At 35.5% G+C, this 14745-nt stretch overlaps 1 protein-coding gene across 2 annotated transcripts; it reads right to left on the reverse strand.

Moving 5' to 3' along the window:
- Positions 1-9093: 9093 nt before the first annotated feature.
- Positions 9094-14587, reverse strand: LOC142986391 (uncharacterized). Of its 2 annotated transcripts, XM_076134873.1 has the most exons (6): positions 14428-14587; positions 13893-13985; positions 13670-13753; positions 11928-12115; positions 11447-11563; positions 9094-9780 (listed from the first exon to the last, which is right to left on the reverse strand). In XM_076134873.1, the coding sequence occupies exons 1-6, from the start codon at positions 14474-14476 to the stop codon at positions 9676-9678; spliced, it is 636 nt and encodes a 211-aa protein (XP_075990988.1). In that variant the 5' UTR covers positions 14477-14587; the 3' UTR covers positions 9094-9675. The 2 variants fall into 2 exon arrangements, with proteins under 2 accessions (XP_075990988.1, XP_075990989.1); XM_076134874.1 differs by lacking the exon at positions 13670-13753.
- Between the last annotated feature and the right edge of the window lie 158 nt (positions 14588-14745).

Here is a 14745-nt window from a genome sequence, read left to right on the forward strand (position 1 = left end):
GTCATTCTATAGATGGGTGACCGCATAGTGGTATTTGAGCTGGGCGTCTCCGTGCTTCGGGGGGCACGTAAAAAGTCGGTCCCGGTTGTTGTCTACTAAGATAACAGTCGTTAAGCCATGTCAAAGGCCTTACGGGCGGCTTGAACAACTTTGACACTAGGTTGACCACTAACCATACGATATGAATGAATGAATGAATGTCCCTTTTTGTATTGATTTTCTTATAAATAAAGCTAATTCACTTAGAAATACTCACTTTGTTCTTTTTTTTTACTTTATTGTATTTCTGACTCTTTTTTCTTCTCTGTCTGGCATTGTATCTAGTAAAAACAGATCAAAACAAAAAATCACAAAAAAAATATATTTCTACTATTTTATGGTTTTTAAGAATTATCGTAATCGACATACTCATTATCAGCTCTACCAAATAACGATCATAAGTTTTATCGTAAGCGACAAATGAATGTGATTATAGAGTACTGAGTCAAATCTTAACATTTGAATGAATAGGGAAGTGCCCATATAACACCAAGTAAAAATTTCAAATTAATACTATAATATTTCTCAAAATATTTAATTATTTGTTACTAGCTGACCCGCGCAACTTCGCTTGCGTCACATAAGAGAGAATGGGTCAGTTTCCACGTTTTTGTAACACTTTTTTACTGTTACTCTGCTCCTATTGGTCGTAGCGTAATGATATAAAATATGCTTTTTTTTCACGAAAAATACTCTTAAAACTATTTATATCTCTTAATATAACGAAGTCGCGCTAAGGCATATCCGCCATTAAAACAGTTGCCATGGCAACGGAATTTTGTTAATTCAATGTCATTATTATATTGATTTTTCGCGATTTCGTTGAATTTTTTGCATTTTCCCGGGAAATGCGTCATTTTCCAGGGGTAAAAAGTAGCCTATGTCCTTTCTCGAGTATCAAAATATCTCCATACCAAATTTCATGCAAACTGATTCAGTAGTTTAGACGTGATTGAGTAGCAGACAGACAGACAGACAGACAGACAGACAGACAGACAGACAGAGTTACTTCCGCATTTATAATATTAGTATGGATATTAGAAGTTGTAATTGATTTTGGCGGTGGCGTCCATCGGTGGGAACCGATATGTCGTTCACTTCCACCTAGACTCGGCCCGAGAGAGGTTGCTGTCACGCTATCGAACGATTACGACGATTTAACTATGGAGCATGAAGAATCTCCGGCAGCAGCGGTGGGATTGCAGTCCGAAAACACCTCCGAATCAGCCTCGACGACATTCACCATGGATCAGGTTATGGGCCTCCTGAATTCCATATCAAGTACTGCTGCGGCGAGTGCGGTAAGAGCTACCCTGTCCGGGGAAACCTCATGGCGACACCACGACTTTTACATGCCGCCGTTCAACCCTGATGAGAGGTCACACGACATCAGGGACTGGTGTGCCACCGTAGACCTAAGTATCGCGCAATTGAATGTTCCTGCTCACGAATCAAGGCGATGCTTCAACTGAAAGGGCGTGCCAAGACCTGGGCGGATACTTGGTCGCTACACTCGACGACATGGGAGGGAGTTAAAGAAAATCTTATCCGAACGTTTGACGAGGAGTTCTGGTATGCAGACGACGTGCGAAAATGGCGGAACTACACGTCCGAGCCTGCAAGCTCCTACTCAAAATACGCTACGACGGCCTGGACGATGTTCAGGAGAGTTCAACCGGAAGCTCCCGACGCCGAGGTGCTAGATGCACTGATCACAGGTATTTATCCGGAATATATTCGGTCTGGATTATTAAGAAATACCCCAAACTCTCTCCCCAAATTAATTTCAGTTCTTAAAACTTTCCGGTAAGGCAAATCCGATATTAAAGATAATACATTTATTAATAACAAGAAAACACGTGTTTCGGTGCCTTCGAAGGACCAAGTCACTTGTTTTATTTGCAACAAGCCGGGTCATATGTCAAGGCATTGCAAATCTTTGACTCCGTCTGACGCTGTTTCGCCATCATCAACGAATAATACTCACAGCCCGGAAAGTAGTCACACTAAAGTTACCGAATGCGATTACTGTCATCGTAAATTGGTAGAAATTGCTACCGTCGTCAACATGATGAGCGAAACGCTCCTAATAAAAGTATTAACTCTTGTTCATCTGTTAAACGGAGCACCATTTCTGTAATTATTGGTAACAAAAAGTTTAATTGTCTATTCGATACTGGTGCTGACTGTTCATTAATTCGAGAGAAGGTTGCTGGTTCAGTTCCCGGTAAACGTAATCAGGTCGATGTTAAGTTTATGGGCATTGGGTCAAACAGTTATTTTGAAACATAACATCGTAACTCTTATCGAAATTGACAATGTCAGCTTAGAGCTCGAACTGTATGTAGTAGGAGATAATGAAACTCAATTTGATGTCTTAATTGGTTATAATCTCCTAAGAATACCTGGTTTTAGTGTAACCATAAAAGAAGACAAAACATCTGTCAACCGTGAGTATTTAGTTAATGAATGTGTTAACTTGACATCCAATTTTAAACTAGATACTGGCCTCACAGACTCAAAAGAAATTGAGGGAAGTCTATAGTATAATCAAAGAGTTTAAAAGTAATTTTACTTCTGGTAACTGTGTCTCAAAGGTGAGTGACAACAGGGGAGCTTAAAATTAGGCTAAAAAACCCCGATAAGATTGTTCAACGCCGTCCTTATCGTTTGTCTCCGGTGGAAAGTGAGAAAGTAAGAGAAATGATTAGCGACTTGAAAGAAAATAACATTTTAAGAGATAGTTCTTTACCGTTCAGCAGCCCCATATTATTAGTCAAGAAAAAGAATGGCACAGACCGACTTTGTGTTGATTACCGTGAATTAAGTTCTACATAAACAATTAAATATTTGGTTCATCTACTGAAACTCGGAAGACAAAACATGATAGATTCGATTCACAGGAAACTAAAAAACTACATAGGGTACGAATACTGACATAAGAACACTGATAACGACTACAGCAATGACGATGATGAATACTTCGATGATGCCCATTTTAAAATAAATCGAGCAATTGCGTGCGGCTAGCGTAACGTTAGGTACGTTACGCTAGCCGCACGCAATTGCTCGATTTGCTCTCTTTATTCCATCTAGTCCTACCAGTAGTTCGATAGTCGAACTGTTTGGATTTTTTATTCCAATTTCATTGACATTTACATGACAAATGTCATTGTCACTCATTGACATTTGTCATGTAAATTAAAAAATAATACGTGTAGAGCAAAGATGGAAGTAAACGAACAAGATTCAAGTCTTGTGTTTATAAAGAGAGGGAGGTGTACGGTGCTGCTATAATGCAGGACACCAATATTATAAAAACAAAAACTATGCAAATGGTCAGAAAATTTGGAAACGTGCTTCAAGCAAAAGTAATAAATGCGTTGGTTCAGTTACAGTTCAGGTAAAATCTTACTAATATTATCGACAGGGAAGGTTTGCAGATAAAATTTTATAAGGCCGATTTTCCTACATTGTACTCGAAGTTGTCTACTATGGATTGGAGTGAATTATATAACTTACACACGGTGGAGGACACAATACAATATTTTTACAATATGTTTACGGAATTACTAGATGAATGTGTCCCGAGAAAAAAGCGGGTTCTGAGTAATAACAGGTACAATTATCCGGTTTGGTACACTAGTGATATAATAGGGGATATTAAAATTAAAGCTTCACTTCACAAAAAGTATAAACAGACGAAGTCAGAATGTGACTAGCTAGCGTTTTCTAGTTATAGGGCGCGAGTTAAACGAGCCATAGAACTTGCACATAAACAACACACGGATGAAATACAGAGCCGGTTTGCAAAAGATCCTAAAACGTTCTGGCAATATATAAGGTCGCTTAGAGGGACAGGAAACAAACCAGTTATTATGATAGGAGATAAGTACCTAAGTGATGAAGAGTGTGCTGTTAACTTTGCTGAGTATTTCCAATCTGTGTATAGTGACGAACCGCCCCGACTCGATGCGCGAGAGGCGGCGGCCTACGGGGCGAGTAGCGCTCGCGTTCACATCGACTCGTTAACACTGGAAAATGTTAGTGAGGCACTAGGTTCCCTTAAACCCAAGCACTCAACTGGTCCCGATGGCATACCACCGTTTTTATTTAAAGACTGTAGTAAGGTGCTCGCTGAACCTCTTCAGCATATATTTAATATCTGTTTTAATTCAGCCATGTACCCAGATCAATGGAAATTGACTAGGGTTATCCCGGTTCCTAAGGGCAAGCTGAGTCATGATGTTAAGGACTACAGGCCAGTTGCAGTATTGTCGACGCCTGCAAAGGTGTTTGAATCCGCTATTCAGCGCAGTTTACAGAAGCAAGTGCGGCCATTACTATCTGACGCACAACACGGTTTTCGAGAGGCGCGCAGTACATCTACCAATCTCCTTAGCTTCATGGCCACGGTGGTGCCTGCGGTGGATGCGGGGGCGCAAGTAGATGTCGCTTACTTAGATTTAAAAAAAGCTTTCGACACTGTTAATAATGATATACTTTTAATGAAGTTAGCTGAAGTAGGATGCACCCCAAAATTATTAAGTTTATTCAGTAACTATATGAAGGACCGTAAGCAGTATGTCGACTACAATGGTAGTGAATCTGAACCCTATTTCACCAGATCAGGAGTTAGTCAAGGCAGCAACTTGGGTCCCCTTGAATTTATTATTATGATCTACCTGAGGTTGTCATTAATGGATCATGTCTATTGTTTGCCGACGATTTAAAACTAATGCTTGAGATCCATAATTTAGAAGACTGTAAACGTTTACAGGATGATATAAATAGAGTGTTAGAATGGTGCCGGCTAAATAAACTCTCCTTTAATGAAAATAAATGCACAGTCATGAGTTTCACTCGTGCTCGTTCACCTCTTTGCTACGATTACAACATAGGCGCAACACAGATACAAAGAGTGACTCAAGTACGTGATCTTGGAGTTAACTTTTCACCGGACCTCACATTTCGCGATCACATACAACAGATTTGTAAGAAGGCGTTTAGAAACTTGGGATTTGTTCTCAGACAGACACACCATTTCACCAACATGTCCACTGTTAAGGCACTATACGATGCACTAGTCAGGAGTCATCTGGAACATAGTGCGGTCGTATGGTCGCCCCATGAACAAAAATATAGTGTCATGTTGGAGAGGGTCCAGAACAAATTCACAAGGCATTTGTACTACCGGTATTATGGAGTCTATCTATTTTATCCTCTCATGTATCCTACACTGTTTGACCTGGGTATGGTAGGATATAATGAACTGAGAGTACGTAGGGAATTTCATTTAGGTATATATTTAATAAAACTATTGCGTGGCATTGAACACAACCCTACAGTACTACGATGTCTTAGCCTTTGTGTACCGGATCGGTATGTGTGCAGGCGGCGACGTCCGCCACTCCTAGCTGTACCGAACGCCAGGACTAATCTGCTGGCTAAGACCCCGCTCATCAGGTCTATTAAATTAATTAATATGGTTAGCATGAATGTTGACATATTTTGCTGTCACATGAGTGAGTTGACAAAAATTATTATATACACATTGTCATATTTTAGTCCCTAGTTAGTATGTAAGTAGTATTATAAGTTAAATGTATATTTGTATTTTTGCTTTTGTGTTCATTATTTTATATTAAATTTTTTGTTTTTAGTAAGATTAAGTAAGATGTAGCGCACTATCGAATTGGGTTTACCTGTAATGATAGTTGTAAGTTGTAAATAAATAAATAAATAAATAAATAAATAAATAAATAAATAAATAAATAAATAAATAAATAAATAAATAAATAAATAAATAAATAAATAAATAAATAAATAAATAATGTTTTGATAACACCAAAACATCATCTGCAAACCTGAATTCTTTGAAGTAAGCCTAAACGGATGGAATTTGGTACCGTTTTACTCGTACGTATGTATATATAGTGTAGTTTTCAGAAAGTATTTGTTATATTTAGTAGAATTAAATAAAAAAAAAATTGTTCTAAATATAACAAATACTTACTTATATATTCTTTACTAATTTCAGTTCAAAATTCTAATTAGTTCGAAAAAGAATAAAAAAAAACGTCTAAAAATGAACTCGGTATTTTGTACTGCTGTATTTCTGACGCTAAAATAATATTGTGAAAATGTCAATTGTGTTTTTGTTGGTTTTCAGGATAACAATACACGGAAGTCGATAATTCATAGTAGTAACTGTAGTCCAAATTTTGCCAAAAATGACATAAATTTAAAAATACATCATTGTAAAGAAAAGGTTGCTAAACAACCCGTGGAGTGAGGAATCAATACCAACTATTTACAGACATACTTTGGTAGATATCAAAGACTCAGGACTTGATTTAATATGTGAAATTCCATATTTTACTTCCGTTAAAAGCACCTTATACAACAAAAGGAACAATGCTGCTGGTATGCAAAGAACATGTTTCAAAAATGTTAGGGATGTCATTGTTTCTCCTCGGGATCAGTCATTTTTACTGGGAGATTACTGCTGCGATAATGTGCGTATTTCAGTATTTTGTACTGATGAAACTAGGCCACTCTTGAAAAATGTAAAATATGTTCTTGGGGATGGAACGTTTCGAGCGTGTCCGGACACTTTTAAGCAAATTTATACGATTCATGGTGATATCGGTAGTTCATCGAAGAATACAAATATAATTCCAATGATCTACGCTCTGATGCCGGAAAGAACATTAAAAGCATATGTGGCGTTGTTTGAAATAGTAATTAAATCTCAAATTCTAGATTGGTTACGCACAAAATTCACCAGCGATTTTGAACGACCATCGATCAATGCTATGTTGGCAGTATTTCCGGGAATCACAACTAAAGGCTGTTACTATCATTTTAGAAATAGTATTCGGAGAAAGTTTTATAGTCTGCAGGTAGTAAAGAATAAGAGGACTCGACGGATTGTTGAATTGTACGCAGTTTTACTTCCAAGTGATAAAATAGAGTCGGGATGGAGTTACTTTCAAGAATTTATTGACATCAATGACAGAAAAATGTATTTACTTGTATCTACAGATACACCATTTATAATTACAAATAAATAAAATGGAATTATTACAAAGTCAATTAAGAGTGGTTATTTTTTAAACCAATTACGCTAACCAATTTTTGGCTCTAACTGTACAATTTTGTTTCAAGACATTATATAGAGGCGCTTCTAAACGGGCCATATTTTCCTGCAATATGTGGCTGCACTATTGGCAACTTATTGCTCGACCATCACAAAAATATTTTATTGCTACGATGGCTGAGCAATCTATGGCCGAGCAATGTGTTGCAATATGTCTGCAGTATGGAGCATGATGCAGACTCCTAAACGGGCCACACAAACCGGCAACAATGGCTGACGAAATCACACTCGTCGCAGCAGCCTATATTGTTTTACAAGAAAAATAAAAAAGGAAAAAGCAGAGACAGTGGATTCGTCCTTACTTAAATAGGCGTGAAACATTAGACAATTTATGTCAAGAATTAATGCTGGATAAAAAACTATTTGCCTACTCTTCTAGAATGTCAAAGAGTGACTTCGAGTATATTTTAAATATAATCGGACCGAAAATAAAAAGAAACGATACAAACAAACAAACAAACAAACTCAAACAGCCGCACTCGCAGTCAACTTCACGTCGTGTAGAAAAAGATGCATTATATCATAACAATAGAGAGCGTCTGAAACAACAATAAAACTGGCTGGGCAACATTGCAGTAAAATCGGTAGCTCAGCGATCGTCCGGCAACCTATCAAAACAATATCGGCCATTCGCTGCAATATCGAAAATGTGTGGCTATGTCTGGGACATTGCTGCAATGTTGCGTAGTATGGCTGGTATTGCTCGCAATGTGTCCGGCCACTATGTTGCAGCCACATATTGCAGGAAAATATGGCCCGTTATGGCGCCTTAGGATGTTTAATATTATATTTGATTCATTACATAGTTTGTCCACAAAGAATGGAAATTCCTGTGGTCAAGTTAGTTGAATTAGTTTGACCACGCGGAAGAAGCCATAAACGGTACAGGTGTACGTGTACTTGTGTTCTACATAAACAATTAAATATTGGGTCCATCTATTGGAACTCAGAAGACAAAACATGATAGATTCGATTCACAGGAAACTAAGAAACTGCATAGGGTACGAATACTGACATGAGAACACTGATAACGACTACAGCAAAGACGATGATGAATACTTTGATGATGTCCATTTTAAAAATAAATTGAGCAATTACGTGCGGCTATCGTAACGTTAGGTACGTTACGATAGCCGCACGCAATTGCTCGATTTTACGAAAAATCAAAACAAGCTTTGAATAGAATATTTAAATTCAAATCAATATTAAATTCGAAATCGAAAGAAAAGAGTCGTTTCATTTTGCAATACTCATTTCAACTACTTTTTTCTTTCGACCCATTACATTAAATTAAACGTGTGCACATTAATCTAGCTGCTGAACAACTGCTTCAATGTGTACTACGAAAAATAGACAATAATATTGCAGTGTGAGCGGACAGAAATTGATGAAGATTTTTGCCAATCTTGCATTGACAATATTATTTAAATGCTATGCTTTAAGGCTAACCTTAGATCCCGTGTAAAAAGTAGTTAAACATGTATTGACTCTTGGCAAATATTTTTTATATTAGTATGATTTTTAAGTAAGGAATCTTCGCCTACAGAATCCACTTCATTGTTGGGAATTGTGGTCAACCTGGCTAAAACAAATGACCACAGGCAAACGACCCGATTTTACTCGCCAGACGTGTAGTAGCTACCTCGATAACATCTAATGGCCAAACGCAGAATTGTCGCTCAACTTAAATCAGCTTGTAAGTATTATACTGTCTTTGTCACTTAGATATTGGAGACAATAATACTTTTGAGCATCGCTTAAAACTGAGCGACAATTCTGCTAGGCTTATCAAAAGAAGCTGAGCAAATTCGACATTGTAAACATTGCAAGCTCCCATACTTGGTTGTCATTCCTAGGGGTGAACTTTATATCATTAAAATCTCTTCTTTACGTGTTTTAACATTTTTATTTCATTAATGATAACATTGAATTTGATAAAATAACCTACAATATGTACATAAAAAACTTATATACATATATTTTAAATACAAGGCACTTTACTTCTATCTAATATAAAAAATACTGTGAACTTATTACATAAATCAAATAATCAATCACCTTTTGTCGTCACTTAATTTCAATAACAAGTGTATAAAATAAAGCAATATGTACGGAATGTCAAATGTTAGCCAATAATTTGATTGTATTACATTACTAGCTACAGATTTAATTATAATTCATTATGGTCAATTCTGGAACTACATACGAATAAATATTTGATCAATAAACCCATTACCTAAATATATAATCAACTTAAATACTTATCAAAGCTATGGTGAGAAGCTACAGTTGAATCAAGATTGTAATTATTATTGTAATACATTATTATAAATACGTATAACTAACCTACAGCTATAATAATAAAAATGCATTTTGTGATAGAGATACTACTAAGTAGAAAAGCGAGAATTTACCGACCTTAAACTTAACCTCACTTACTCTTAACCATACTAAAGGAATGTTTTGTGATGTGATTAGGTACAGTGTGACGCCCGCTGCTGTCGCCAAGCAGCATGAAACCCAGCAGCTGAGTCGGAATCCGAATCCCCTTCTTCACTGACGCCGATCTGAGCTCGTGGCTGTAACGTCAAAAAAAGGTTTGCCATTAAAACAAGATAAGTATTCGATTGTTCCCTGATATCACATTATTTAATATACTTCACTATCGGCCCGCCCTGGCTTCTCCTAGATTACGTAGAGTTTACCTCAACAAATTACGAGTATACAACTTTGAGAATATATTTATTGATGAAAACCACATAAAAATCTATTCAGAAGATTTTGAATTTATCACGAACAAGCAGACAGACGTGACGAAGGGACTTTGTTTTGACTTTAAATATGTCACAGGTTTTACCAAATAATAATCACTGTAGTGATAATTTTAATATTAATGAAAAATTAAAACTTAATACATACTAATCATTAAAACCTCTTTTGAAGGAAGAGTTTCGCCTAAGATGTCGCTGAAAGTTGATAGCGCTAAGGAATATACGTTTCGACGAGACTTAGTAGTTCATCGATATTTTCAACAGATGGCGTGTTACAAAAGGTTATCAATTATTTATGAGCTATTTTTCAAGAAGCAAAAAGCAGGTGAACTTTGATTTATCCTATAAATTAGATGTTAGTACCTATGCTTAGGGATTGAACACTCATACATATGTCTAAAACATTACGAAAAGGATCATATTGCCAGGTTTACTTTTACAGAAAGCACTCACAGCACCTAATATGATTGCGTTTTTAGATATGTATTATTTTATTACATAGGCTTAAACTTAATTAAATTACTACATAGGCTGACAGTTATAAATTACCTACTACATGCCAAAATAAATCTCACCTTAAAAAATCGTAGGATTTAAGAAAGGAAAGTTTTGTGAAGACCATTTTTAAACGTGCAATTCATTGATAGCGGGGTCTCTTTCAGTTTCGATTTAAAGAAAATTTACCACTTATTTTTAAATCGGAATATTAAATATAACCTTATCAGCCAAACGAAACTTCGTTAAAAATCACGTGTTAATTTGACATAAGGAAGTATTGTTTTTTTTTAATTCTCAGTTTACAAAGTGCCAACAATAGTCAATAGTTTCAAGGCAACCCGTAAAAAGGATGTATTTGATTAATTTCACACAATGACATGTTAAGCGTTAATTTCTTGTTATTGGTTATAAATCGGGTATTCTTTATAAAATGTCAAACATTCTTCATTGTATATAAAACTTCTTGTATTTGACTTTACGAGTAATGGTTGATATTAAATTATATTTGATTATTTTCCTCTGTAATCTTTTTAATTTTATTGACATATCTGATACAGTTCTACCATAGCACTGTATTATTAATTTTCTGAGAAGCTAATCAAATACTCTACTCTTGATGATGACTTCTATAACATATATTATTATCAATTATGATAAAATTTTAGGAAAACATAAAACAAAATCTTATGGGGGTTAAAAATGCAGTAAGCGAATTTATCGCCAGTTCTGAAGGTATAGCCAATGACAAAAGCTGTCATAAAACAACTGGCCATCTTTTTAAATCGCCAAATAGTTTTTAAATATTTTATAGATAATAGGAAATCGACTGGTCACCTACAATTCGGTTGGAAAAAAAGAGTGTCTCTGATGCTTTCCGCTATTATTGTTACGAGGTTGTATATTATTTGTAGGGGGAGGGGGGGTAAATAGGGGGAGCGCCGTTAAACTAATTCAGTAACAGTTTCAGTAGGTATACCTGGTCGGGAGTTGAAGGTGTGCTACGACTATGCGCTGCGCCGACACCACGACGTCCAGCCGCACCCCGACGCCGCACTTTACTGCTCATTGGCGGTGGCATCAATTTATCATCTTTCTATAAATAAAATATACAATAGGATAATTCAATACTAATCTAATTAGCTATCATTTTAAAAATGTTAAGAACACATATTAGTATAGAAATACATCGTAGTGACGAGTACACGCTCAGAAATATTTCGTTAACCCAGATAACAACCCTTTTATTTGAATGAACGCAGTCAAAGGATGCGCAAACTTAGCAATAAACGAGTAAACTTGTTAAGATAAATGAATGTTAGTCTTTTACACACGAAAACTACATATCAGACTTGTATAAAAATATTGCTATGAAGAAATTAATAGTTTGAATTGATTTGGATATGGCTGAAATTATTTTACCCGCACAAAGTCGATGTAATAGCATAATAAAATCTTACTTGTATATTGTCAGCTGAGCCCCAACTTTTGAGCTGGTCGCCGTCATCCGACCTTCTCTCTTCGCGAGCAGACTTGGGCACATACGCCGACGACCTAGTTGCTCCAACGCCTAGGAAGTTACTAAACGCCTCTGTGGTTTTCTTTACCCTTACATTTAGAGAACCGATGCGAAGAAACCCCTCTTTTTCTGCAAATAATTTATGATTTTAATAAGAATTAGCCAGTGTTGTGTATGAAGGTTCTGGACATTCATTGTATTTGCAAGTCAGTGATGCTGCGATCAGTGAATTATTATACATTTAATGTATATGTATATTATGTTTTTATATTTACAGTAGCAGTTGCTGACGCACGATGCTAGGACGTTAACGATAGATAAGTTAATATCCAGTAGATTGTAAATAAAGGAAGTATATTACAAAATTGAAGTATTATTTACAATAATTATCAACTCAATTACAAAAATCGTACCTCCAATAACTTGTACTTCACCTATAACAATTTGTCTTACATAATACTTGATGATTGATGATTTTCAGATTGTGTACCCACAAACGATCTGTCAATAATTATCAAATGACACGTTATAGGGGCAGCATCACACGGCCAAAGTAATCTATTGAAACTGCATGGAAAAGATCGTATCAGAAAAAAAAATGTTTACAGCCGGAATCCTAGCAGTCTATACCTTATCTCAAGTTTTCTCGGGCTTTATTAACATTTATCACCACTGAACAAAGGATTAATTTTTAAATGAAACATACTTGTACGTACCTAAGTATTTTATCGACTACTAACTTTATTACATTCACGTTATGTTCGTTAAAGCTAACGTTTTGTAATGTTTTACTTAAGGATTTATGAACACAATTTACACATTATTTTACTGTAGTCTTTAGTTGAATACTTTAAGAAGTGCAAGGTTTTACGGCTTTTCCTTGAAGTGGCGAAAACATACCATTTTTGTTCATGACGAAACCAAATACTTAGACTTCTTAGATTGAACAGCTTGCTTAATTAGTGGTAGTATGTGACGAAGGTTATTTTCAAAGAACATGTTATTTGTGCAGTACATTTTACAGGATTTGATTGGCAACTATTTACACAACACATTTCACAAATAGAGCAGAAGTAACAGGTCACGGACGCCCCTCGCTAACTACAATGAGAACAGACTGTACAGACCTCAACCTTAAGAAGTGCAGGTGATACAGAACAATCATAAAACCATCCATATTAACGTTGAAAAATATCGCTTTCTTGTTACACATAAATGGAAATTAATATAACTACTACGGTTAATTTGAGTAACTTTGAATCATTTGGGTAACATTGACAGTGGGAATTTGAACTAGTTTCGATTATTTTTTCATATGACACCAACACAATTGATAAAAGTTTGCAAAACTAAAAAAAAACCTTTATCAATTGTGTTGGTTTCATATGAAAAAATAATCGAAACTAGTTCAAATTCCCAATGTCAATGTTACCCAAATGATTCGAAGTTACCCATATTGACCTTACTTTTTTACTTAATGTTCCATTGAGGTTACACGTTAAGTAAGTATATCAGAAAAAATATAATCAAGATGCATTAGCAACTTAGGTCACAAGCAGTGGAGAAGAGAAATATTCGATTTTGATAACACAAAATGGATAGTTTTATGATTAGAATGACTGAGCACGATGTCACAAATATACGCCAGTAAGCACTGTGGGAACACATAGTTGAGTATCTTACTTGACTGAGGATTTATATTGTTTGGAGTAACTCTTAAAACTGGAGGAGATGTAACTGTTCTTCGTATGTCAAATGTGTCGGCCTCTGCAAAACATTTTTACTTACAAACTAATAAAATAGCTTAAGTAGTTACATTTGGAGACAACTGAAATCAAAGCTTTAGAATACAACGAATTGGGTACGTTTCTAAAGAATATGTAGAAGGAACTTCTTTTATACTTACTTCTATATGACCCCGGAGACAGCGATGTGTCCATATGTACTAAATACTGCCGCGGTTTTCTGCCGGACCAATCCCGTACGTTCGGGTCAGCATCTGAAATGGCACAACGTGCAACAAATCACTATCCGAACTTAGTTGAAATAATCGACTTCTTAAAGAATATAATATTTATATGAAGATTAGAATCAAACATTGAATATTTTGAATGAAATTAAAAGTCTATATAGACATTAGACATCTAGAAAGTATTGATATACAACTAAAACAATATCACAGCCATCGCAGGCAATAAAAGTTAAGTAGGTAGAGACACATATATATAGAGGTTTAAGATGATATTAATTGGACTTGTAAATTTAGATAAAATAATATAATAAGAACGACTGTAAATAGTTATCTAAATATATCCGTTATTATTTCTTTGGGAAAGTATGATATTCAAATATAGCCTAAAATAATGAAGATGTACTCGCTAAATGCCGTAAGTTTGGCATTAAATCAGGGGAGTGGCAAAAAATATATTCTTTAAACTTACCATAAACTTCTACCAAGAGCCTGTATACGTTCTCATGACGAAACTGCATTGCTATGTGGAGTGGCGTGTATCCCTAAAATAAAATATTGTTGTTTGTATAACGATGTGGAATACTGGTTTAGCAAATACCTTTATTTTCTGACGTATAAGAAACAAATAATAACACAGATTCACAGCTTTAGTAATTGTCAAATAATCTATTTGTGAGATAATAATATAGTGAGGGCAAATGTATAAAAACAACTATCAACTTTTGATTTGATAAATATCTGATACTTATTCAGAAGTGTTGAACCCGGGTTTAAATAAAATGATTAC

The sequence above is a fragment of the Anticarsia gemmatalis genome, chromosome Z (genome assembly GCF_050436995.1).
Source record: "Anticarsia gemmatalis isolate Benzon Research Colony breed Stoneville strain chromosome Z, ilAntGemm2 primary, whole genome shotgun sequence".
NCBI classification, from domain to species: Eukaryota; Metazoa; Arthropoda; class Insecta; order Lepidoptera; family Erebidae; genus Anticarsia; species Anticarsia gemmatalis.

Bases quoted from the DNA above. Each gene is read 5' to 3' on its own strand.
- LOC142986391 (XM_076134873.1), bottom strand. From the start codon at position 14,476: ATGCAGTTTCGTCATGAGAACGTATACAGGCTCTTGGTAGAAGTTTAT. The intron at 13,754-13,892 runs GTAAGTATAAAA...AATGTTTTGCAG, and splicing joins GTCTCCGGGGTCATATAGAA to AGGCCGACACATTTGACATA. The intron at 12,116-13,669 runs GTAAGATACTCA...AATTATTTGCAG, and splicing joins CAATATAAATCCTCAGTCAA to AAAAAGAGGGGTTTCTTCGC.